Source organism: Mauremys mutica, chromosome 1, assembly GCF_020497125.1.
Source record: "Mauremys mutica isolate MM-2020 ecotype Southern chromosome 1, ASM2049712v1, whole genome shotgun sequence".
NCBI classification, from domain to species: Eukaryota; Metazoa; Chordata; order Testudines; family Geoemydidae; genus Mauremys; species Mauremys mutica.
In genome coordinates, this window is record NC_059072.1 from 17,622,264 (window position 1) to 17,648,002 (window position 25,739).

A 25,739-nucleotide genomic window follows, 5' to 3' on the forward strand; every position below is an offset into this window, starting at 1 on the left:
TTATGAGACCCTGTTTTCAGTTGCTTAATTATCAAACTTCAACCATTTGGGATGAAAATGTTCCAGGCTGGGTGTCTATCTCAAGCTGCACTTTTTGGGAAAGCTTCTGGTAACTTCTGTGTGTGCATATGTCTGTTTGCTTTTTTAAAAAATTACACAGGGCGAACTACATTAAACATAAGAACATAAGAAAGGCCGTACCGGGTCAGACCAAAGGTCCATCTAGCCCAGTATCTGTCTACCGACAGTGGCCAATGCCAGGTGCCCCTGAGGGAGTGAACCTAACAGGCAATGATCAAGTGATCTCTCTCCTGGCATCCATCTCCATCTTCTGACGAACAGAGGCTAGGGACACCATTCTTACCCATCCTGGCTAATAGCCATTTATGGACTTAGCCACCATGAATTTATCCAGTCCCCTTTTAAACATTGTTATAGTCCTAGCCTTCACAACCTCCTCAGGTAAGGAGTTCCACAAGTTGACTGTGCGCTGCGTGAAGAACTTCCTTTTATTTGTTTTAAACCTGCTGCCTATTAATTTCATTTGGTGACCCCTAGTTCTTGTATTATGGGAATAAGTAAATAACTATGGGAATAATTATGGGAATAAGTAGATAACTTTTCCTTATCCACTTTCTCAACATCACTCATGATTTTATATACCTCTATCATGTCCCCCCTTAGTCTTCTCTTTTCCAAACTGAAGAGTCCTAGCCTCTTTAATCTTTCCTCATATGGGACCCTCTCTAAACCCCTAATCATTTTAGTTGCTCTTTTCTGAACCTTTTCTAGTGCTAGAATATCTTTGAGGTGAGGAGACCACATCTGTACACAGTATTCGAGATGTGGGCATACCATGGATTTATATAATGGCAATAATATATTCTCAGTCTTATTCTCTATACCCCTTTTAATGATTCCTAACATCCTGTTTGCTTTTTTGACCGCCTCTGCACACTGCGTGGACATCTTCAGAGAACTATCCACGATAACTCCAAGATCTTTTTCCTGACTCGTTGTAGCTAAATTAGCCCCCATCATGTTGTATGTATAGTTGGGGTTATTTTTTCCAATGTGCATTACTTTACATTTATCCACATTAAATTTCATTTGCCATTTTGTTGCCCAATCACTTAGTTTTGTGAGATCTTTTTGAAGTTCTTCACAATCTGCTTTGGTCTTAACTATCTTGAGTAGTTTAGTATCATCTGCAAACTTTGCCACCTCACTGTTTACCCCTTTCTCCAGATCATTTATGAATAAATTGAATAGGATTGGTCCTAGGACTGACCCTTGGGGAACACCACTAGTTACCCCTCTCCATTCTGAGAATTTACCATTAATTCCTACCCTTTGTTCCCTGTCCATTAACCAGTTCTCAATCCATGAAAGGACCTTTCCTTTTATCCCATGACAGCTTAATTTACGTAAGAGCCTTTGGTGAGGGACCTTGTCAAAGGCTTTCTGGAAATCTAAGTACACTATGTCCACCGGATCCCCCTTGTCCACATGTTTGTTGACCCCTTCAAAGAACTCTAATAGATTAGTAAGACACGATTTCCCTTTACAGAAACCATGTTGACTATTGCTCAAGAGTTTGTTTTTCTATGTGTCTGACAATTTTATTCTTTACTATTGTTTCAACTAATTTGCCCGGTACCGACGTTAGACTTACCGGTCTGTAATTGCCGGGATCACCCCTAGAGCCCTTTTTAAATATTGGCATTACATTAGCTAACTTCCAGTCATTGGGTACCGAAGCCGATTTGAAGGACAGGTTACAAACCTTAGTTAATAGTTCCGCAACTTCACATTTGAGTTCTTTCAGAACTCTTGGGTGAATGCCATCTGGTCCCGGTGACTTGTTAATGTTGAGTTTATCAATTAATTCCAAAACCTCCTCTAGTGACACTTCAATCTGTGACAGTTCCTCAGATTTGTCACCTACAAAAGCCAGCTCAGATTTGGGAATCTCCCTAACATCCTCAGCTGTGAAGACTGAAGCAAAGAATCCATTTAGTTTCTCCGCAATGACTTTATCATCTTTAAGCGCTCCTTTTGAATTTTGATCATCAAGGGGGCCCACTGGTTGTTTAGCAGGCTTCCTGCTTCTGATGTACTTAAAAAACATTTTGTTATTACCTTTGGAGTTTTTGGCTAGCCGTTCTTCAAACTCCTCTTTGGCTTTTCTTATTACACTCTTGCACTTAAGTTGGCAGTGTTTGTGCTCCTTTCTATTTGCCTCACTAGGATTTGACTTCCACTTTTTAAAGGAAGTCTTTTTATCTCTCACTGCTTCTTTTACATGGTTGTTAAGCCACGGTGGCTCTTTTTTAGTTCTTTTACTGTTTTTCTTAATTTGGGGTATACATTGAAGTTGGGCCTCTATTATGGTGTCTTTAAAAAGGGCCCACGCAACTTGCAGGGATTTCACTTTAGTCACTGTACCTTTTGACTTTTGTCTAACTAACCCCCTCATTTTTGTATAGTTCCCCCTTTTGAAATTAAAGGCCACAGTGTTGGGCAGTTGAGATGTTCTTCCCACCACAGGGATGTTGAATGCTATTGTATTATGGTCACTATTTCCAAGCGGTCCTGCTACAGTTACCTCTTGGACCAGCTCCTGCGCTCCACTCAGGATTAAATCTAGAGTCGCCTCTCCCCTTGTGGGTTCCCGTACCAGCTGCTCCATGAAGCAGTCATTTAAAGTATCGAGAAATTTTATCTCTGCATTTCGTCCTGAAGTGAAATGTTCCCAGTCAATATGGGGATAATTGAAATCCCCCACTATTATTGGGTTCTTAATTTTGATAGCCTCTCTAATTTCCCTTAAAAGAACATGAAGATTGCAACCTCAAGCACTCAAAGGTTGAGTAATGTCTGGGCAATCTCAATTTGGCCCTCTTGTGCATATGCATTATGATACATGATCACATACTACTCTTTTTGCATAGGACCTCTGCCTCATTCAGTGCATAGGATGGGCATGGCTGTCTGTAGGATCCCTGCCTCATTTTTTTTGCAGAAGTTAGAAGGTGGGTAGGGTATGACTCAGGGGATTCAAAAAGACAAGATGGCTTTCACAGTCAGGGCTTTGGAGCTGTGCTCTGGCTCTGCTCCAGCTCCAGGCAAAACCTGCAGCTCCACTGCTCTGGAGCTGCTCTGCACTGCAGCTCCAGGCTCTGCTCCAAAGCCCTGTTCCCAGTGAAGGCAGCTGAATGCTGCACTTGAGAACTGGATTCTGTCCCCGCATCTGTCAGAGTTTCTGTGCAATGGTGGGCAAGTTACTTAAACTAAACTTTTCACTAGTCATGTTCATTTTCTGCGTACCTGACCTAAGGCACCTGGGGCCAGACCTGCAGCAGTGCAGAGTACTCACAACTGCAATTTTAGGGCTTGTCTACACAGTGTGTTAGTCTGCTCTAGTGGGGTATACATTTTAGTCCTCACTAGTTTGTCACACACTACCTGACCCATGCGGCCCCTGCTGGCATGCATGAAAAAGTTCCCTACTGCATGTTGATGTAATACTGTTTGAAACAGGACTACATTAATGTGCACTAGGGAACTTTTTAGCAGGGTCGGCTTTAGGAACTGTGGGGCCCGATTTGAATACCTGGCGGCGGTCTGGGTCTTCGGCGGCACTTTGGTGGCGGGGGGGTCCTCCACTCGCTCCAGGCCTTCCACGGCACTGAAGGACCCACCGCCACCAAAATGCTGCCGAAGACCCAAAGCGAGCGAAGCACCCCCTGCCACCGAAATGCTGCCGAAGACCTGGAGCGAGTGAAGGACCCCCCGCCACTGAAGTGCCTCTGACGACCCGGACCGCCGCTGGGTATGTAAAAAAAAATTTAAAAGGCACCTTGGGCGCGGGGTCCTCTTAAGTGCAGGGCCCAATTCCGGGGAATTGGGGGAATCTGCCTAAAGCCGGCCCTGCTTTTTAGTGCATGCCAGCAGGGGCCAGTTAGTGTATGATGTGCTGGTGCGGACTAATGGACTAGATGAGCCCCAACAAAGCTTTGCTTTGAACATACAAAGTACTATCAAACGCTCAGTGCTCTAAAAATCAGGCTCTGGGTATCTCAAGTTGGGCACCCAAAAGTAGTGGACAGTTATTTGTAAAATGGGGTTACTAATGCCCCGACCTCTGAGTGGTGGGGTGAAGATAAATTGTGCTGCTTGGGAACCAGAATATGCAATTTGCAGGAAATTCCAACATTTAATTTTTTTTATCCTGAATTGGAACAAGAAGCCAAAATTTCCTGCAAATGAAAATTAAAAAAATTAGTTTGGGATCATCAAAATGTTCCCTTAAAGTAATTGTTTCAACTTCTATATTACATTAAAAATATATATAATGTGTATGTATGTGTATATACATATATATAAAATTAGATAGGAAAAAAGGTATTTTGTCAAACTTGACACATTCTTACAAAATATTTTGATAAAACCTCATGTTTTGATGTAAAACTGTTCAGTCAAAAATAATTAGAGGTGGCCTCAAAAAAAAAAAGTTTGAGGCACTTAGCTACAATGGTGAACGCAACACAGAAAAGCCAATGAGAAAACTAATAATTCTGTATTCAGTGCATGGGTTGAATTGTGTGAGTTAAAGAAGGCCGTTCGTTGAATGATGAGGATAAAATGCAGTACTGAAGAGAGACCCACTCAGTGACCGCTGTCCATCCTGTGCACTGAATGAGGCAGGGGTCCTGTGGAAAATAGCAGAGTTTAATTACATGATCACATACATCACAATGTACAAGGGGGCAGAATCAAAGTTGCCCGGGCAACCCTTAATCCTAGCAGTTGCTACTTTTCAGTGCTCGATTTGCAAACTTGGTGTTCTGAACTTTTTTTATGCAATGCAATATGTTAGTAACTTACATGATAACTCGGGAAAGTGAAGCCCTTTCTGCAGGCAGAGATCAGGAAGTAGCAGCAGCAGTTGTATGGATCTCGCTACATTTCCTTGCCTACATGCCTCTCTCCTGGTGGGAGGGAATTGCCTCTAGAGGTGAGACGTAGTTCTGATCCTCCTGCTCTCTCCATCCTTGGGCTCTTTGCCAATGAGGATGACAGCTGTAGTGTGTGTGTTGTAAACGCCTGCTTGCTAGCAACTCTGCTAACCTCATGCTCTCTTTGGGTATTGGTCCCGAACAGATGTCTGTTTCAGCTTCTGGTCAGCGCTGACCTGTGTTGGTAGTCGGAGGGACCAGATGTTGTGGAAGGCTCCATCCCGTTATCAATCCCTGTAGCCATCTTTGTTTCCTGCTTATGTATGTGTAACCCAGGGGTCGGTGTAGTCGGTTGCGCCAGGGCTCGACCCTCCTGGGGCAGGAGGGGAGCCACACCGACTCCTTACGCGTCTGCTGTCACTGTGGGCAGTGTAGCAGAAAACGGTATAACAAGCTCAGGCCCTCTGAAGCAGGGGCCGAGCAGCAAAACAGTTCAATAGGCTCAGGCCCTAGGAAGCAGGGGCTGAGCAGACAATAGGTGCGTCCAGACTGCTATGTCTGAGCGCCAGACTGCCACCCGTGAGTGGGGTGGCAGGGGGGACACAGGCCCACCCACTCCACTGTGTCCCAGCCCGGGGCCCTGGCAGCGGTTATCACTGCTTCCGGTCAGTGGGGTCCTGACCGCAACACACTGACATCGGCACTTCAGTGCCTGCAGCCTGACAGGGGTTGGCTACCCCCGGGCTACTTTCCATTTCCCCCTCAGGGCCTACCTCTTCAGTTGCACTGGGTCCAGGCCAGTCGAGCTGCATAGGCTCCTCGGGACCAGGGCTTGGGGGCAGGTCGGGTAGCTCCGCCGGGAAGTCCGGCCAGGCGCGCTCAGGCGGCTCCTCCGGGTAACAGCAGGGCCGGAGAGGCTCCGGTGGCTCCTCGTCGTACTGGGCGCGGGGGAGTTCCAGCGGCTCCTCTGGGTACCGGTCATGGGGAGGCTCCGGTGGTTCCTCGTCGTACCGGGCGCGGGGGAGCTCCGGCCAGTCAGAACAGCTGCGGCGGGCCCCGGCGGGTTTCCAGTCAGGAGCTCCCGCCGGCATGTCTGCTCCTGGCGGTGGCTGGGCTCCAACTGATCTCTGGCGGACGGCTTTTCTACTTCCTGTCCCGCCCCTTGACTTCCGGGGGGCGGGGACTGCTGGGGGTGGCTCCGCCCACTTGGGTGTCTGTACGGGAGCTCCCTCAGGGCAGGAGGGGAGCCACACCGACTCACTACTGTCGGCAACCTTTCAGAAGTGGGGTGCCGAGTTTTCATTTATTCACTCTAATTTAAGGTTTTGTGTGCCAGTCATACATTTTAACATTTTTAGAAGGTCTCTTTCTATAAGTCTATAATATATAACTAAACTATTCTTATATGTAAAGTAAATAAGGTTTTTTAAATGTTTAAGAAGCTTCATTTAAAATTAAATTAAAATGCAGAGCCCCCTGGACCAGTGGTCAGGACCCGGGCAGTGTGAGTGCCACTGAAAATCAGCTCACGTGCTGCCTTCAGCACGCGTGCCATAGGTTGCCAACCCCTGGTGTAACCTTTTTTGCCACGTTAAGCTGCCAGGAGCTGAAGTGCCACTGGGTGCTGGGAAATACAATCTCAGATCACTTCTGCAATCCTGGGATTTCAGGATCAGTTACTCTAATCCCAGTATCCTGAAATACCTTGTTCTGCTGATGGTATATTTGGAACTTTTTATCCACTCTTTGTGGGTTTAACCTCGAGTCCCTGAAAGGTGGTTTCATTGCAGCCATTCCTGAAATGGGGAATTAGACCTTGAAATGGAATTGGTTAATCAGCTAGATTTAGTTGTTAAACTGGCCACAAGCTAGAGAACTGTTCCCAGCAGACTGTGTTTGTTGCTGCTTTAACTTTCACTCTGCCTTCACGTTTATTGTAGTCACTGATGTGGGATTGGAGTATTCGATCAGCTGTCTCATGGGCAAGCCTATTGACACACACACACACACACCCCCCTGCAATTTCATCATTTTAGGATTGAATAGAACTTAGTACACAAACAGAAGCAAAAGCCTTGTCTGACCCCATGGCTGTAGGCAGAATGGGCATGTTTTTTATTATTTTCAAAAGCAGCTGCTGATTTTGGGTGTGTAGACGTTCTGGTGTGGGGCTCGGCCTTCTCAGGTGCTGCTTGGAGCCAGGTCGCCTCACTGCGTGAGGCTTAGAGTGCAGTTCAGTCTCCCAAAGTCCAAGCCCTCGGTCCGGGCGGCAGTAAATAGTAGTCCCGGGCTCAGGCCTTCGGGCAGGGCTGAGCAAACCCAACAGGAGTCAAGGCCCCAGCCCAAGGTCAGGGCGGGGCAACAAACAGTAGTTTGTGGGCTCAGACCCTCAGGCAGGGCTGAGCAAAACAAACAGTAGTTCAGGGGCTCAGGTCCTTGGGCAGGAGCTGAGCAAACGCACAACAGGTAAGTCCAGACTTCTATGCCTGAGTGCTGGTATGAGGGGGAGACTGCCACCCGTGAGGAGGGTGGCAGGGGGGACACAGGCCCACCCACTCCACTGTGTCCCAGCCCGGGGCCCTAACAGCGGCAGTTAGTCTGCTGCTGTGTCGGTGGGGTCCTGACCGCAACACACCGACATCGGCTTGAAATCTGTGGTAGCCAGACTGGTGTCAGCTACCCCCAGGCTACTTCCCATTTCCCCCTCCATGGGTACCTGCTCATCACTGGTGTCCGCAGCGGGGTCCCATACCATGGGCTCCTCGGTGTGCTGAGGGCTGGCTAGGTCGGGCTGCTCCTCAGGACTCGGGTCAGGGGGACGTTCGGGCAGCTCCTCGGGGTACCGGGCTCGGGGAAGGCTCAGCCAGTCCTCCTCGGGGTACCAGGCTCGGGGAAGGCTCGGCCTAACAGGAGCTCGGGCAGTAGCGTCTGTCCTCTCCGGCAGCCAGGTAGCAACTGAGCGCTGGGGCCGGGCCTTTATACTTCCTGTCCTGCCCCTTGACTTCCGGGGGGCGGGGACAGGCGGTGGTGGCTCCGCCCACTGGGGGCGGCTGTTCTGGCTCTTCCCTCTCAGGTGCGGCTGGGAGCCAGGCCACCTCACTACAGGGTGCCTAACCTGAGATCTTTTAAAGAGGCCTGACTATCAGAAAATGATGAGTATGATCAGGCCCCTTAAAGCCTTCAGTTAGGCACCCAAAATTACTAGCTGCTCTTGAAAAATCTTGGCCAATGACCATCCTTTCATCCCAGCCCATGTGAAAGGACCATGATGTGATTTTGCATTTTAATATTGTGAAAGCAGCAAAGAATCCTGTGGCACCTTATAGACTAACAGACGTTTTGCAGCATGAGCTTTCGTGGGTGAATGCCCACTTCATTGGATGCAAGAGTGGAAATTTCCAGGGGCAGGTAAATATAAGCAAGCAAGAAGCAAGCTAGAGATAACGAGGTTAGATCAATCAGGGAGGATGAGGCCCTGTTCTAGCAGTTGAGGTGTGAAAACCAAGGGAGGAGAAACTGGTTCTGTAGTTGGCAAGCCATTCACAGTCTTTGTTTAATCCTAAACTGATGGTGTCAAATTTGCAAATGAACTGAAGCTCAGCAGTTTCTCTTAGAAGTCTGGTCCTAAAGTTTTTTTGCTGCAGGATGGCCACCTTAAGATCTGCTATTGTGTGGCCAGGGAGGTTGAAGTGTTCTCCTACAGGTTTTTGTATATTGCAAAATATGTTCCTGTAGGAGAACACTTCAACCTCCCTGGCCACAGGAAACCCCTAGTTCCCAGAGCCTCACCCCGCACAAACTTGCCCAGATATCCACTCTCTTGCATCCTGCTCCCCTGTGGCACTCACCCAGCCCCTTGCTAGTAGGAGTGCTCCAGCAGGCTGCCAGATGCTGTCTCCCCCTGAGTCAGCCTCTCCCCCTGCCAGACAAGAGCAGCAAACTTTCAATTTTTTTTAGTGCACAGCTGGGCCACAGCTGTGTTAACTGGGCTGTGGGTTGAGAACTGCTGGCCTAGAGGCAGGTTGAGTTGTGCCGTTCTATTTTAGTGAGCAGCCTGCTTTCTCTCTTTCTGAATCCTAAGGAATACAGTTGGGTTGCATTGCAGCTTTTCTGCAAGACTGTTAGAGAGAAACAAACTTCTCGGGTGTACACCGTGAACAGAACACATGGGTTCTGTTTTCTTTTTTTAAAGCTTCATAGCAGTTCTCACTGTGTGAATCTGAGATGCTTGACATTGTTCTTTTACTGGTGTTGTGAGAGACTTTCCCTCTTCATGCTTTAAACAGTACCCTCAGTGTGGCTCAAAAGAAGAGACAGGAAATAGTTTGTCCGTTTGTGGCCCCCAGCGATCCCTTGGCATCCTTCTGCAAGAGTATGGGGAGCCAGGTTCACATTTGGGGCACTCCTCTATTCTACCTATTGAAAATCTCCCTGTAGCTTCAATTGGTTAGGATATCTTTCTACGGGTCTGTGCACTGTTGGAACAGAGCATCTGTTTTACCTCAGAGGTGGCTGCACGTTTAGCCCTGAGCTCCGTAGGTGTACATAACACTGTACATACTGAGTGAAAGACTCTCTCTCTGCCCTGCACAGCTTACAGTGCAGGCAGATCTCTAAGTACCATAGATGTGGACACTATGGCACAGAGGTTTAGTGACCTGTCCAGGGTCACACTGCATGTCTGTGGTAGAGGCAGGATTAGAACCTAGATCTTCATCACCCAGTTCTGGGCGTTAACTGCTGGAGTACCTCCCTTCCCATTTGCAATCCCAGAACTTCCCCGTGGCAACTTCAGTAACTACTTATGTGTGGGAAGTAAAGTTCAGTGTCTCTAAATATAGCAGCTGGAAACAAGGAGACTCCTCGTCATGTCAGCCAGCCAGCTCTCTGCCGATCAGCAAGTGCCCCCAAGGACCACTACAGGCCCACCACTGACAACTGTTGCATTAGGCTGGGGATTCTTAGCTGGGAGGTAGCATGCAGTGGGTCACAGTCACTCACCTTGCTGAAGAGGAGGAATTGTGTCCCAATAGGGGGAGGATGGAGGACCCCTGCACTAGACCAGTGGTTCTCAACCAGGGGTCTGGGGGCCCCTGGGGACCATAAGCAGGTTTGGAGGGGAGGGAGGGTGTCAGCCAAAATAAATCAGAACTGGGCTGGCCTTGGACTCACTGGGGTCCAGGGCAGAAAGCTGAAGCCCAAGCCCCTCTGCCTGGGGCTGAAGCTGAAGCTCGAGCAACTTAATTTTGCGGGGGCCCCTGTGCAAGCAGATGTTCACCAGTGATGATTAGAGCTGCAAAGCTGACCCTGAAGGGCTGGCAGGCAGGCACATAGCAGAGGGGAGGACTGATGGCATTTTCTAAAGACCCTGGCACATCAGCATGGAGTGGGGGGGAGGGGGAATATAAAATTTAAAAAAAGAAAAACCTACAAAAGCATCCTGTTCATACTATTTAAAGGGGGCTGTATCAGAAACTTGAGTTTTAGATTAGCCTGTTTATTAAAAAAAACAAAACAAAAAACCCCACCTAAACTTGCCAATGTCCCCATTAAAGCATTTCTGGATTCAGCTGGATGAAAGGGGCAAGATTTGAGTCTTTATTTCCAGGAAAGGCCATTACTGACGTGTATCCCAACAGCGCCCCCCAGCTCCCGCTTTGTGTCTTTTGTTCTTTTGCCAAGTCATTCTGTAGGCACTTGCTTTTTAATGAATGTAGGCTTGAGAAAAGTTCAACCTTGTTAGGAAATGCTGCTGCTTTACTATAGAATAAGCAACTGAATGCATCTTACCTGGCTTAATATAAGTTGGCACTGCTGGTCTAATGGGCTTAATGTGTCCTCCAAACCATCAATTGCTGCAGGACGTGAGTCCATTTATAAACCAAAAACCCATCCCAATGTGCCTGGAGTGTAACGTAATGCAGCATTGCCCTGGTGTCTGCAGACTACTCCATTCTCATCGCTTCTGTTCCTGGCTTTGCACAGCAGTAGCAGAATGAAACTAATAAGATCGGTCAGGTTCACCACCGCTGTTCCCTTGTCTGCCGGCAACAGTGATCCATTCTGGAGGAAGGGAGGGGAGATGGCAGAAGGCTCCTTCTCCCTTTCAGCAGCTAGCAGGAGAGGGAGATTGACACTTCAGACCTCTGCTAGCCAAAGGCCTATATGAAAGTCAGTGCGAATGCCAGTGCTCTGCTCTTTGGGACAGCCAGGCTGATGTGCCTGGCTGTGGGTGATAGTGGAGCTAGCTTTCTTGCTTGGGCACTGGCCTCTGGCTCTCGCAAGTGAGCGATGCTTGACTTTCAAATCAGTCTCTGGGGAGCAGGTAGATGCCTGCCAAATTTTTGAAGCCTTAATCTCTCTTTCTGAGTATTCTAGGATGCATTTCATCAGGCCCTGGTGACTTGAAGACATCTAACTTGTCTAAGTAATTTTTTAACTTGTTCTTTCCCTATTTTAGCCCCTGATCCTACCTCATTTTCACTGGCATTCACTGTGTTAGGCGTCCAATCACCACCCATCTTCTTGGTAAAAACTGAAACAGAGACGTCATTAAGCACCTTTGCCATTTCCACATTTTCTGTTACTGTTTTTCCCCCTCATTGAGGCCTACCCCGTCCTTGGTTTGCCTCTTGCTTCTAATGTATTTGTAGAACGTTTTCTTGTTACCCTTTTAAGTCTTTAGCTAGTTTGATCTCTTTGGGTGCCTTGGCCTTTCTAATTTTGTCCCTACATACTTGTGGTGTTTGTTTATATTCATCCTTTGTCATTTGATCTAGTTTCCACTTTTTGTAGGACTCTTTTGATTTTTAGATCATTGAAGATCTCCTGGATAAGCCTGGGTGGTCTCTTGCCAGACTTCCGATACTTCCTACGCAGTGGGATAGTTTGCTCTTGTGCCCTTAATAATGTCTCTCTGAAAAACTGCCAACTGTCTTCAGTTTTTTCCCCCTTAGACTCACTTCCCATGGATCTTACCTACCAACTCCCTGAGTTTGCCAAAGTCTGCCTCCTTGAAATCCATTGTCTTTCTTTTGCTGGTCTCTCTCGTACCATTCCTTAGAACAGTGGTTCTCAAAGTCGCCCCTCCCCCCCCACGGACCACTTGAAAATTGCTGAGGGTCTCGGTGGACCACTTAATGATCTTTCCAAATGTTGTTTGTACATTAGCTAACTATTGCAAAGCACTTTGGATAAAAGCACTATATAAAAAAACCGTAATTTTTGTTTTTGTTCTACAAATAAAAGCGCACAACTCGTATTTTAATATCAGTCTTACCTTTCTAATGCGATGGATGTGCCCTCTCCCCTATCACAGCAGCACCTGAGCTGGGGCTGGGAAGGAGGGGGGGTCTCTACCCTGCCACAGAGCTGAGGGCGGGCAGAAGCGCCGTTTGTCCCCAGTAACCACAGCCCTGGAGCTGGGAAAAGTCGCCTCTTTCTCTGGCTGCCGCAGCCCTGCATGTCCCAAATTCCCCCCACCCTCTCTTCTTACTCTACTGCCCCCTCCCACCTACCCTCTATTCCCCCCCGCCCAAGGTCACCACCTCACCTTACATGTGCGTCTTCTCCAGGGTCCAGGCACCTAATTAGTGGAGCCAGGCCTGCGCAGCTCCACTAATTAAGCGGGGGGCCCTTCACTCTCTCGTGTGCGGCTGCCTAGGTGCACACCTTAGAGGGAACTATCCGCGGACCACCTGAATGGAGCTCGTGGACCACCCAGTGGTCTGTAGCTCACAGTTTGAGAACCTTTGCCTTAGAATCGTGAACGCTACCATTTCACCTGAGCTGCCTTCCACTTTCAAATTCTCAACTAGTTCCTCTCTATTTGTTAAAACGAAATCTAGAACAGCCTTTCCCCTAGTAGCTTTCTCCACCTTCTGAAATAAAAAAATTGTCTCCAATATATTCCAAGAACTTGTTGGATAATCTGTGCCCTGCTGTGTTATTTTCCCAACGGATGTCTGAGTTGTTGAAGTCCCCCCCCCACCACCACCAGGTCATGTAGGTGTCTAACTTGGGGAACAGATCTCACTTGGTTTCAAAGTACAAAGATGGTACGTGGTCCTCCCTGATCCCTACAAACTTGACCTAAGACCTGTCTCAATCTGGGTTCTCTCCATCATTGCTAGTAATAAAGTGAGTGAGAGAGAGAGAGAGTGTGTGTGTGTGTGTGTGTGAGAGAGAGAGAGAGAGCCCTGTGCGCAATCCTGCTATATTAGTGGGTTTACACAGGTGTGAGGGTACGGCAACACAGGAAAGTGATGTTTAAAAAAAAAACAAATTAAAAAAATCCACTGTTAATGCACAGGAAACAGACTCCCGCTCTCTCATTCAGAATGGTGTCCGCTCTGCAGGGCTTGTAGGAGTTAAAAGGAGTAGCAGCTTGCTTTTGTCAGTGAGAGATTTGCTGACTTCAATACACGGTGGAAGATCTCCAGTGAGATGTGGTTACATTTCAAAGTAGAACTGCATATAGATGAAGGATGGGATTTAAAAATAATTGGTTTGTCTTGTAAGCGCCTTGGGGGCTGGGTCGCTCAAACACTGTGTGAATGTACAGTGGTACAATGGCACCATGATCTCAGTTAGGGCCTCTACATCTTATTGTAATACACACATTAATCAAATGTTAGGCTGATAAATGAGATGACCAGGTGTTACTTTCTCCTTTTCTTCCTTCTTCCAGGATCGAATCATCAACTTAGCTGTTGGTAGCTTAACATCCTTGCTGCTTATAGTAAGTATTCCACTTCCCAAACTACATTTCTTTTCTTTCTATGGTTCAAGTCCTGATTCTGTTGAAGTTTAATGGCAAAATTTCCACTGACTTGAGTGGGCCCAGGTTTTAGCCCCAAGCGCTTCCATCCTTTGCACACTGGCCTGCTAGTCATTTGAGACCCTTGGCCATTTTCTTTTGGCAGTTTTATTTTCTGCTGCCGCTTTGCGGGAACTGAGTCCTTTTTAAAACAAGTAATAAAGTTCCCCAAATCCGTGCGAGAAAGGAACTCTTCAGCAGCACTCCCTAGTGCTGGATGAAATGTTTACATGTGGTTGAGGCACCCATTGCTGTCCTATCTCACTGTGCTTTCCTCCAGCTCTTGAAAGAACCAAATGCTATCACAAAAAGGGGGAGGCTACTCCATGATCTGTGATGGTAGCCGCTGACTCTCCTGACTTGGCGAGCCAACATGATGGGTAGCACCCGAAGCCTGAATAGTCAGGGAATCCAGCCTGATATTGGGAAGTCCAGAGAGAGAAAATCCTTGAACAAAACCAGGATAGAATGCCAGGCCCATCACAGAGGACCTCCAGCCTCGGAACTCCCTTGAGGAGAACCATGTAGCAGAAACATCCCTTCCAAGCAGTAATGCTGGGATGAAGCCTAGGTGGGGAAGTAGTTTGGAAGATAGCTGGGGACCATTTACATGTTTGTAAATTATGACCAGAACCTTAGAAGTAAATTAGCTGCTGCAAAAAGTAAGACACACTGCTGCAGTATTTTTTTGGTTTAGTTGGTCTAACATTTGGCTAGCCACATGCTATGTAGCCAGTTGGAACTTTTTGACGGGCCTTCAAAATTAAACCCAGTTATGTAGGACTTGGTTCTTGAGGTGACAAGGCACAAGATAATGTGGCAAGACCTGCATCCATAAGGGATGGTTATAGTCCGCTGGGAGCAGGATATCTTTCAAGACTGCCAGAAGGAGCACTATTCTGGTTAATACATGAGTTCTACATGGCTTTTTCTCCCTTAAGTTTGTGTGTGTGACCCTTGAATTTTCCATTTCCATCTGTCCTTCTACGTGGACATGAGCATTGTATTGGGCCACTGGAAGGGAACTATTGTACAATCACTAAGAATTGTAAATATGTGGTTAGGGGTACTTAGTTTTTTAAAAATTCTGTCCCTAGTCCTTTCCAACCTCCTATACCTTCACCTTGCCTCTCGCCATGGTGGGTGGGTATTGGTTGTTGTGGAATCCTAAACTGTTTCCTTGGTCACTTCATAACTCTGCTTCTGTGAGGTGAGTCTGGGTGGTTTGTTTGTTTTTTTGCCACTATGAAAATATTTAGTCTCTCTGTATTTCTCTGTACAGGTCACTCTGATCAGTGCTTTTATCTTTCCTCAACTACCTCCAAAACCAGTGAATATATTTTTTGCTTTCTGCATATCCTTGTGTAGTGTTTCTGCTGGCATACTTGTAAGTATTGCTACATTTATTGTGAAATATACACAGTTGTATTTTATGTACATAATAGATCCTTTTGTTTTTCATAATACAGTAGTGAACTAGCTACACCTACCCTCTAAGTAGGGCAGCTGTAGATTATAGTACAGGTGTGCACTTGAAATCTGGTAAAGCACTGGATATTGGTCAAAGGTAGATATCTTGTGTTTATTCTGCGAGTGCAAAGGGGCAGACTTCCTATCAAATTTATCTTCTGTTCTCCTATTGTCCCCTCCTGAGCATCCAGGCTACAACATCCCAATATTTAACACATTCACAGTGTGCTTGTCTATGCACCTGCTACCGAGAGTGTACAGGTCACATCCTACAACAAAAGACTATGCTATGGTTAGAGGTTTACTTAAATCACGGAGAAAACACACACTTTTTTTGCAGGTTGGTCACGGTATAAATAGATTTCATAGCTTTGTTACACATCTCGAAATGTTATTTATGCCATGATTAACGCACAGAGTGTGATTTCTCCACAGCGTTTGTCAAACTGGGGGCCCTGACCCAAAAGGGGGTCACGGGATTGCCACCCTTACTTCTGTGCTGCTGCTGGTAGCAGTGCAACCTTCAGAGCTGGACACCGGGCCAGCAGCCCCTGCTCTCTGCTCTGTCTTCAGAGCTGGGCAGCCAGAGATCAGATTTCATGGTCCGTGACATGATTTTCACAGCTGTGAATTTTGTAGACCCCCTAGCTATGGTGTGTCTTCTTAACTTCTGTACTGGCGGGAGCTGCAACAGGAAAGGGAGGCAAGCAGAGTTAAAGTTGGCATCTCAAGTATGTAAAGACTTTCTGGCAATCATTAGGGGTTTGTTTGTTTTTTTGAATTTTTAATTTTTAATTTGACTCCAATTTGTTTAACTTTAACTGTGAATTTCCTAGCTTTCAACCAACCATTGAAATAACAAATCTACTTGACATGTTAATGGCTTATTGACACAGCTGTAGCTAAGGGTTTGTCTACACTTAAAATGCTACAACTGCACTGCTGTGGTGCTTCAGTATAGACACTATCTATGCTGAGAAAAGGGATTCTCCTGTCAGCATAGGTACTTCCACCTCCATGAGAGGTGGTGGGGTAGGTAGGCAGACAGAAGAATTCTTCTGTCAACCTCTAGTGCTGCCTTCACAAGGACTTAAGTCTATTTAACTACACTGTTCAGGGGTGTGGATTTCTCACATCCCAACCACCATAGTTAAACCAACCTAATTTTCTAGTGTGGACCAGGCCTTACTGTTTGCAAAGCAAGCTCACAAGTCTCATTACTTGCATAATTAACATTTCTCAAAATGAAACGGTCTTGTGTCTAGAGGAACGGTAAGTAAGCTGACTGTGATACTGGCAGGCAATACTTGAGTGGCTAGTATCTCCCTAAAGCATGGAAGTGCATTCCACAAGAATGCTGAAAGAGAGAAGTGGGTGGTTGTTCTTAGTGCTTAGTTTTCAGTGAGGTTTCCTTCTACTAACTGCTCTCTTCATTAGTCCAATTTAAAGGGGGGGATGTTAAAGAAAACCCTAGAACTTCTTAGTTTCACAGTTACTTACTCCTGCACTGAACTGTAGCCTGTTTATCTTGCATATAAATACCTGATTTGATTTCTAATGCAAAATCACTCTCTCCTTTCTAGATCTACTGGTATCGACAAGGAGACTTGGAACCTAAGTTTAGGAATCTAATTTACTATATCTTATTTTCTATTGTCATGTTATGTATATGTGCCAACCTGTACTTCCATGAAGTGGGTAAATGATTGCGAGACTGTTCTTAGCTCCACCCTAGAAACAAAGGGGATAATCAGCTGGACAGGGATGAAGAAAGGGATTGTTCAGGGATAATCAGTACATGATTTTCATGTAAATGTATATCTAAAGTCCCTCGTGTTGGGAAGAATTATTGCCATATGACATGACACTGCTTTTATTTAAGAGCTAACTTTGCACTTAATGCACATTCCAACTATACTGATGTTTCAGAAGGGCACAAGCTTTTTCATTTTGGAAAAAAATGCATTTTTTTATTGTACAAATAACTGCAGCATTGCAAAGATCTGTAACAGAATAAATAAATGGCATCTTACAGTTACTAAGACAAATACTTTATTTTTGTTTAAACTGACTATACAATTATTTCTGTTCCCTAGGCAACCTTTTGTTGAAACTACAACTTAATTTCACATTAACAAAACCACAGACTGAAAGACCAACTCTGATTATGAAGAGCTAATTACAGAAATAAATAAAATAATTTATACATCAGTCTAATTTCTGTAGTTATTTCCCCCACACTCACTCACACACTCGCACGCACACTTAGAAGGCTGCTCAGCCTAGTGTGTCTGCTATGAGCCTGAAGTGGCGAATGAATCGCTTTCCATTGCTTTAGGGACACAGGCCCAAACTATCACTGAGCTGCTTCTTCAAGACCTTGCAAAGGGTGCTACCACCTCCTTGCCATCCCCCAAATATTAATGTGCTGCATCCAACTCACCTTCCGAGAGAGGCTGGAAGTGTAATGAGAATAGCTAGTTAGGTAGGCAGTCTTTCTACCTGACCTGGAATGGCCTCTGAAGGCTCGAGGCTTTTTTGTTCTCTAGGCTTTAGAGGGATGCTGGTGGACCTCCGTAGCCTTCCCTTTCTTATAAGTTTCCCTTTTATTGAACTTGCTGTAGTGATTATTTTTTTACTTTTAAAAAAAACCAAACCACTTCTGATCTTTCTGCAACTCCATCCATTGCCAGCAACGGACTCTTCAGGAACAGGCACAGCAAAAGACAACCCTATAAGCATCTGTAACTAGGGTCCTTTGTGCTGGAAATACTGGTACGTCCAATGAGATTGGGAAAACAGACCTCTTCTGCAATACTGCTCTTGCCCGCACCCTCTGAAGTCACTGAGCTATCCTCAGCTAAATGTCAAGAGGAAAAGTAACAAGTCGTAACTCTGTATTGTAGAAGAGCCAAGAAGTGCAGAAATCCTCATCCACTTTCCATGAAGTGTGTGCAAACTAATTCTTGTTGCTGCACTAATAAGCTAAGGGCTACAGTCCTTGGCTTCCATCCAGTTTTCAAGGTGCATAAAGTCCAACAGATGGGCAACAGCCAGGTCAAAATGACTGAGTGGATCCTAACAGTGTGCAACTGAGACTCTTAATAACCCCTTGCTGCAAAGCAGTAGACTGGGGCTTCAATTAGCTGCTGTACCCTTTACAAATGAGGTACACAGTCTTGTGAGCAGTAAAAGTGCACTGTAGCCATTTCAACTTGAGAATGTTCTACACATGTGGACTGACTACTTTCTTTGGAAGGTGGTACAGGATTGCAACTGTAATTTCATGATGCAAACAGGTTCATTTAGAAAGCAGACATGATTACTGCTTCTTAGTGACAACTCACTAAGTCTTCAACATCCTTTGAATCTTCAGAATCAGGACTGTCCAAACACGAGCCAATAATGTGTGATCCCTCTCCATGGTGTTGCAATATAGGATCTGCAATGAGCCATAACATGTTAAGGACTCAAACTTATTGTACTGCTATAAAAACTTACCTCAAAAACACATAGGTAGTGCTTTGCATCAATTTAAATTAAACTATTAATGTAGCTACTCTGAGACCCTCTAGTTTTTCAAAAACAATTTCCTCTAAAAAGCAGGTATACAGAATTGCACACAACAAAAATTACTGATCAGGCTCCGATCTCTAACTCAAGCCTCACACTGAGTGGTCTCCACAAGGGCTGGAACTGCTACCACCCATCAACATTTTTCCAGCTACAGTTTAAGTAGTCTAAAACTAATTAGTTGGCATTTACCATTGGTGCAGTGGAGGAAAGCAGATGAATGCATGACTTCCTTGTTTTGAAAAAAGCTTCCAAATCCTTTCATCTAAAGAGGCTTATTTCTAAAGTTTCAAACTAACAATGATTTGGAAGGTAAGTTATATGAAGATTCCATAAAGGCTATAATGCATAGAATGATTAGAGGAGCTCAATTACCATATTGAACCAAAGGAGCCATTCTCAAACTGGGGGTTGGGACCCTGTTTTAATGGGGTTACCAGGGCTGGCTTAGACTTGCTGGGGCCCAGAGCCGAAGCCTAAGCTGCACCGTCCATCAATGAAACCAAAGCCTGAGGGCTTCAGCCCTTGGTGGTGGGGCTCAGGTTACAGGCCCCCTGCCTGGGGCTGAAGCCCTTGGGTTGGGCCCCCCTGCCCGGAGTGGCAGGCTCAGGCTTCGGTCCCGCCTCCTGGGGTCATGTAGTAATATTTGTTGTCAGAAGGGGGTCATGGTGCAATGACGTTTGAGAACCCCTGAACTAAAGAATCTTGTTTCAGGTCAATTGCACTAAGCATCTGTCTGATAGTACCTGTTAATGTTGTCAGAGGTAAGACGGATTCATTGTCTATATCATCTGATGTCTGAATAAAACCATGGGGTGAAGGAACAATAAGGACAGTTTCATCATCTATTGCAGACTGATCAACTTGTTCTTCTATGGCTGGAGAACCTAGGTCCTGCATGATGAGAGACTGAAGGTTAAGATGTGAGAGGTTTATCCATAATGGAATACAGAAACAATTGCTTCTAGAAAACTGAGTTACGTGCTGGCTGTGGCAGAGATCTTTTTCACAGCGAGTAGTAGTTAGAGGGAATGGAAAATGACTGACCTATTCAAAAGCACTGTTGTAAGTGAACCACCCTGGCTATAAACTGAATTTCTCACCATGTTGGCTACTCCTCTCTAGATGTGGTAAGACATATGTTACATCTTTACAATACTTATCTACATGGGGACTAAAACTTGATAAGAGGGTTCTTCAATGTAACAGATATAACACAGTCCAATGGCTGGAACTTGAAGCTAGACAAATTCATACTAGAAATCAAGTGCAAACTTAACAGTGAGGGTAACTTAACCACTGGAAAAACTTACCAGGGGTTGGGATGGATCCCTGGAAACTTTTCAGTCAAGACTTTTGGGGGGTAAATGATTCTCTAGTTTAAATTTATTCAAGCAAGTCTTATGGCCTGTGTTTACACAAGAGGTCAGACTAAATCACAATGGTCCTTTCTGGCCTTGTAATCACAAATTATTTGTACAAAAAATATAATTGCTTTCAGTGAATTTAATAAGGAAGTTAATTTTTTTCCTAACACCTTACCGATACTTCTCCTTGAGTCATAACTACAACTGCTGCTTTCACTGTCAAGTTTTAACTACTCTAAGCACCGCTAAGGAAGAGTGATCTTGACTGCTGTCAGCTAAAGGCTGATTGCAGAACAGCAGGGGTGACTGGAATTGGCAGAATGAAAATAGCTGGATTGTTCAGATTCACAGCTGGAGTGTGGACTGCTTGGGCTGGCTAGGATGGTCCAGCCAGTTTTACTAATACCTGTTCCTCTCGGCAGTTTTGTTAGTACTATCTTTGTGACCGGCCACCCAGCTGGTTACCCCTTATCAGCTGCTGTCAAGCAGTGTACGAATGAACACATGTATACGATGCATGCATCATAGTTGGGTCCTCCCTCACTAAATTAGACCAGATCCGAGCTTGCCCTACTTAGTGCAAAGTATGACGTACCTAATTCAATGAGGATGCAGCCTGCAGAAAGCACAGCATAGCTAGACCTTCCAACACTGAGGGGCGGTTCCTAGGCCCAAACTGAAAAGCTGGCCCTCAAGGTACAGGGGATAGTGGGACAGGGAACTGGGCACTTCTCCAGCTCTAGTTATCAAACCCCTGCAATGTCAGTCCATACCTTCCACGCACTGACACAACCGTAATGGCAGCAGTCGGGAAGAAATGTCTTATACAGAAAGTGAAGTTTACAGAGGCCTTTTTAGAGTCAGTCCTACTCCTGAGTACTCCTCTTGAGTAAAATAATCCCCTCTATCTCCACTAGTGAAACTGCACAGACCCCAAACTTCCATTTAGCTAGGAGGATAAACAGATGAGAATTACCAAGTCAATTTGCTTTTTCTTCCTAAAATAATTAAACAGTCTAACATCCTTTCATACCTTTACCCATAACTAATGACTTGAAAGTTTTGATTTTGATTTGCTAACATTTTTGTCTTCATAATCTGAACATGGTAACTTAACTTATTTTGATTCCTATGTGACAATCCAAGCTGGATATGAGTCAACAGTGTGCCCTTGTTGCCAAAAAGGCTAACGGTATTTTGGGCTGTATAAGTAGGGGCACTGCCAGCAGATCGAGGGACGTGATCATTCCCCTCTATTTGGCATTGGTGAGGCCTCATCTGGAGTACTGTGTCCAGTTTTGGGCTCCACACTACAAGGAGGATGTGGAAAAATTGGAAAGAGTCCAGTGAAGGGCAACAAAAATGCTTGGGGGCTGGAGCACATGACTTCTGAGGAGAGGCTGAGGGAACTGGGATTGTTTAGTCTGCAGCAGAGAAGAATGAGGGGGGATTTGATAGCTGCTTTCAACTACCTGAAAGCGGGTTCCAAAGAGGATGGATCTAGACTGTTCTCAGTGGTAGCAGATGACAGAACAAGGAGTGATGGTCTCAAGTTGCAGTAGGGGAGGTTTAGATTGGATATTAGGAAAAACTTTTTCACTAGGAGGGTGGTGAAGCACTGGAATGGGTTACCTAGGGTGGAGGTGGAATCTCCTTCCTTAGAAGTTTTTAAGGTCAGGCTTGATGAAGCCCTGGCTGTGATGATTTAGTTGGGGATTGGTCCTGCTTTGAGTAGGGGGTTAGACTAGACTAAAATAGAGCTCTCAAACTGCCTAAAATGTAAAGCTCATTATTGCATCCATTTCAACTAAAGTGAAAAGAAAAGGATGCAAATTGAGGAAAGTCAGTAGCTTTGGATTGTATGTAGGATGTACTGATCCTGCTCATAAAGAACAGCAGAGAGATGGTTCAATGTACATATCTGTTCTCTTGCAGAAACAAAATCTAACACCATCTGAATTATAGTGGGATTCCTGGCTGAGTGAGAAAAAAAATCGTAGCATCTGTTATATCTGTCATTTTGGAGAACAGTTTGTTGAAGGGGACGTGCACTTTAACAAACTCTAAGAAGCCCAATAAAATGCAAGTTGGTCTTTTTTCTTGATACTTATCTCTGTCAATTGTTCCGATTCATGGCTCATCTGGGTATGGAAACTGTACGGTGGGCCATGAATGCTCACAAAATTAGGGCTGGGGTGCAGGAGGGGGTGAGGACTCTGGCTGGGAGTGCGGGCTCTGGGGTGGAGCCAGAAATGAGGGGTTCAAGGTGCGGGAGGGGATTCTGGGCTGGGGGTTGGGGTGCAGGGATGGAGGGCTCCGGCTGGAGGTGTGGGCTCTGGGGTGGGGCTGAGCGACTTAGGGTGTAGGAGGGTGCTCCAGGCTGGGACCAAGGGGTTTGGAGGGTGGGAGGGGGATCGGGGCTGGGACAGGGGGTTGGGGCATCGGGTGGGGGGAGAGAGGGCTCTGGGGTGAGGCCAGAAATGAGGAGTTCAGGGTGCGGGAAGGGGCTCCGCACCCCTGGGGCAGGAGCACTGGAGGGGGCCAGGGGTGCAGGCTCCAGGCAGCGCTTACCTCAAGCAGCTCCTGGAAGCAGCAGCATGTCCCCACTCCTGCTTCTATGCGGAGGTTTGGCCAGGCAGCTCTGTGCGCTGCCCTGTCCGCAGGTGTCACCCCTGCAGCTCACATTAGCCGCAGTTCCCAGCCAATGGGAGCTGTGGGGCTGGCGCTTGGGGCGGGGGCAGGTTAGGGGCTGGCTGCCCCTAAACACAGGAGCCAGAGGGGGGGACATCCGTGCAGAGCGGCCTCCGAACCCACTCCCCGGCTGGAATGCGGGAGCAGGGCAAGCCCCCGATTCAGCTCCCCAGCAAGAGCTCAAGGGCCGGATGTGGCCCCTGGGCTGTAGTTTGCCCACTCCTGAATCTAGCCTATATAATGGCTCCAGTTTTATACTTATTTAGATAAACTCATGGCTGCGTCTGAGGTGTGGAGCTGTGTGAGACTGTAATTTGTTTCACAACTGAATCTTTACTGAAGTGTTTGAACATTTAATAACTGGACTATTCTGCTTAACCAATCAAATCCTGCAAAAAAAGTCATGAAAGGTCTGCTGCAGCTAAGAGGACACTAGCAAGATTAGTAGAGTAAAAAGTTGACTGTGAGAAATACTGTACTTCACCTCTCCCTTGCTCACACAGTATATTTGTAAAGAAAAGACTGACGTGGTAGACAAATAGCTGGCTTGTTTATCTCCTAAAACCATAAACCATGAGTACACTGCTTTGATCCATACCAGCTGGGTCACACTATGTTATGCTACCTACCTGCATTAAAGCAAAATCCTCAAGATGAGGACTTGGGGAGTACAGATTCCTAGTCTACTTGTGAGATTTCTGTGCCACTGAATCTGAACCCAAACCCTAGCCTTGATCTAATTACCACCACCTCCCAACATGTTTACAAAGTTCTGAGACAGAAAAAGCCTCTTCACAAAATGCTCGTGCAGCTAAAACACTAGAAGATGATTAAAAACCAGCACTATTGACACATTCACAAGGACACTTTGATTTTCTCATCAGGTCTTTATTTTGAACCGTCATCCATGCTGCTGCAATCGATGCAATGGTTGTCGATTTAGCGGGTCTGGTGAAGACCCGCTAAATCGATGGCAGAGCACTCTCCGGTCAACTTCGGCACTCCAGTTCTCCGAAAAGAGTAAAGTAAGTCGACCAGAGAGCATCTCCCGTTGACACAGCGCAGTGAAGACATGGGGTAAGTTAACCTAAGGTACCTCAAGTCCAGTTAAGTTATTCACATAGCTGGAGTAGTGTAACTTAGGTTGACTTACCCCGGTAGTGTAGACAAAGTCTTAGAGCAGGGGTAGGCAACTTATGGCATGCGTGCCGAAGGCGGCACACAAGCTGATTTTCAGTGGCACTCACACTGCCCGGGTCCTGGCCACCGGTCCGGGGGCCTCTGCATTTTAATTGAATTTTAAATGAAGCTTCTTAAACATTTTAAAAACCTTATTTACTTTACAAACAACAATAGCTTAGTTATATATTATAGACTTTTAGAAAGAGACCTCCTCAAAACATTAAAATGTATGACTGGCACGCAAAACCTTAAATTAGAGTGAATAAATAAAGACTCGGCACACCACTTCTGAAAGGCTGCTGACCCCTGTCTTAGGGGCAGTAGTTTCAGATATTCTGATAGTTTCATCATGTACTTCCTTACCTCAGTGACGTAAGTGTCAGTTAAATTGGAGTGGGAATCCTCTTCACGTTTGAGGTCTGTATCTGAAATCTCCTCTTCAGTTCTTACCATCACCCCATCTAACAGTTCGGTGCTATTTCTGCCACTGAATTTGGAGGAGTCATCGTCAATGTAGGCAGACTGCTCTTCATCACTCAGCTTGGACTGATGGATGTCATGTGGAAAAGTGTCTGCTTCCAGGGTACCTGGAGGATCTGTCAGGTCAGCTGACTGAATATGTGAATCGACAGTAAGTTCTGCCTGGGTTACGGAGGAGATGTCTTCAGTAGCAACAGTGCGAATTATGACACTCGGTGTGTGGCACTGTACTGTGACATTATCACTTGCGTTCAGCAAATGTTCTGGCTGTAAGAAGCATTAACAAAGGATACAAAATAAACAGTATTTAGCACTTTGTTGCTTTTTCACCTATCTTTAGTCAAACACAAGTTATTGGGGTCAATACATGGGTAACTGGGTGAAATTTAATGGTCTGTAACATATAGGAGCTCAGACTAGATGCTCTGATGGTCCCTTCTGGCCTTCAACTCAAGGAATCTGCAACTTGGTTGAAACTGTTATATCTAGTTTACAGAGGAGTAAATAAAGAGAGGCATAGCAAGGTAAAGAGAATCAGTGGCAGAACTGCAGCTAGAACCAGGGGAGTCCTGAATCTCCATCCTGTGATCTCACTACTAGACAACATTTCTTCCTTCCTGTTTGTAACAAAGAAGGATAGTGATAAGCTTAAGTATTATTTAACTTGAGACAGAAAAGTCATCAGCAGTGATCAAACCAGATACCTTCAGCACCAAAAGCATGAGCTCATACCACTTGAGCTAAGTGGTTACAGTTAAAATAATAATCCTAGATTCAGGAGATCAGAGTACTATTTCTATAACTGCAACAATTTTCCTATGTGACTTTCAATATCTGTTAGCTTTCCCCCTCTGCTAACCAGGCACAATACTTCCCTACCGTACAAAGGTTGTGGGAAGATAAATTAATTCATAGATGTGAAGATTTCAGTGATAAGATCTTAGAAAATCCTATAAATAAAGTTTTTAGGTAACAGATTTTAACTTTGTTGAGGCCAACCACTAGATGGAAATATCACATGTTTAAACCAGTTTAATCTTCAACCAAAGACCTAATCTCCAATAAGGACTATGCTGCCCATGCCAAATTTTAAACTTCAGCAAGTTTTCTGCAGCCTGTGGTTTGAAGAGTTGGTTTTTTTTAAATAGGAAATTCTCACTCTTCAATATTTTAAAACGGCCAAAATTATTGTACTCT

The 25,739-nt window shown here is 45.6% G+C and overlaps 2 protein-coding genes across 7 annotated transcripts in view; one reads left to right on the top strand and one right to left on the bottom strand.

Moving 5' to 3' along the window:
• TMEM243 (transmembrane protein 243) overlaps nt 1-17,149 on the top strand; it is a 56,709-nt gene extending 39,560 nt beyond the window's left edge. For all 5 annotated transcript variants that reach the window (XM_045029209.1, XM_045029202.1, XM_045029192.1 and 2 more), the window contains exons 3-5: nt 13,651-13,701; nt 15,062-15,166; nt 16,833-17,149. In XM_045029209.1, coding sequence (XP_044885144.1) covers nt 13,651-13,701; nt 15,062-15,166; nt 16,833-16,955 — 279 coding nt within the window. In that variant the 3' untranslated portion in view covers nt 16,956-17,149. The remainder of the gene's footprint in view (nt 1-13,650; nt 13,702-15,061; nt 15,167-16,832) is intronic.
• A 127-nt stretch (nt 17,150-17,276) lies between these two features.
• DMTF1 (cyclin D binding myb like transcription factor 1) overlaps nt 17,277-25,739 on the bottom strand; it is a 49,993-nt gene continuing 41,530 nt past the window's right edge. For both annotated transcript variants that reach the window (XM_045029174.1, XM_045029166.1), the window contains exons 15-17: nt 24,426-24,809; nt 19,569-19,716; nt 17,277-18,691 (exon numbers count right to left, since the gene is read on the bottom strand). In XM_045029174.1, coding sequence (XP_044885109.1) covers nt 18,582-18,691; nt 19,569-19,716; nt 24,426-24,809 — 642 coding nt within the window. In that variant the 3' untranslated portion in view covers nt 17,277-18,581. The remainder of the gene's footprint in view (nt 18,692-19,568; nt 19,717-24,425; nt 24,810-25,739) is intronic.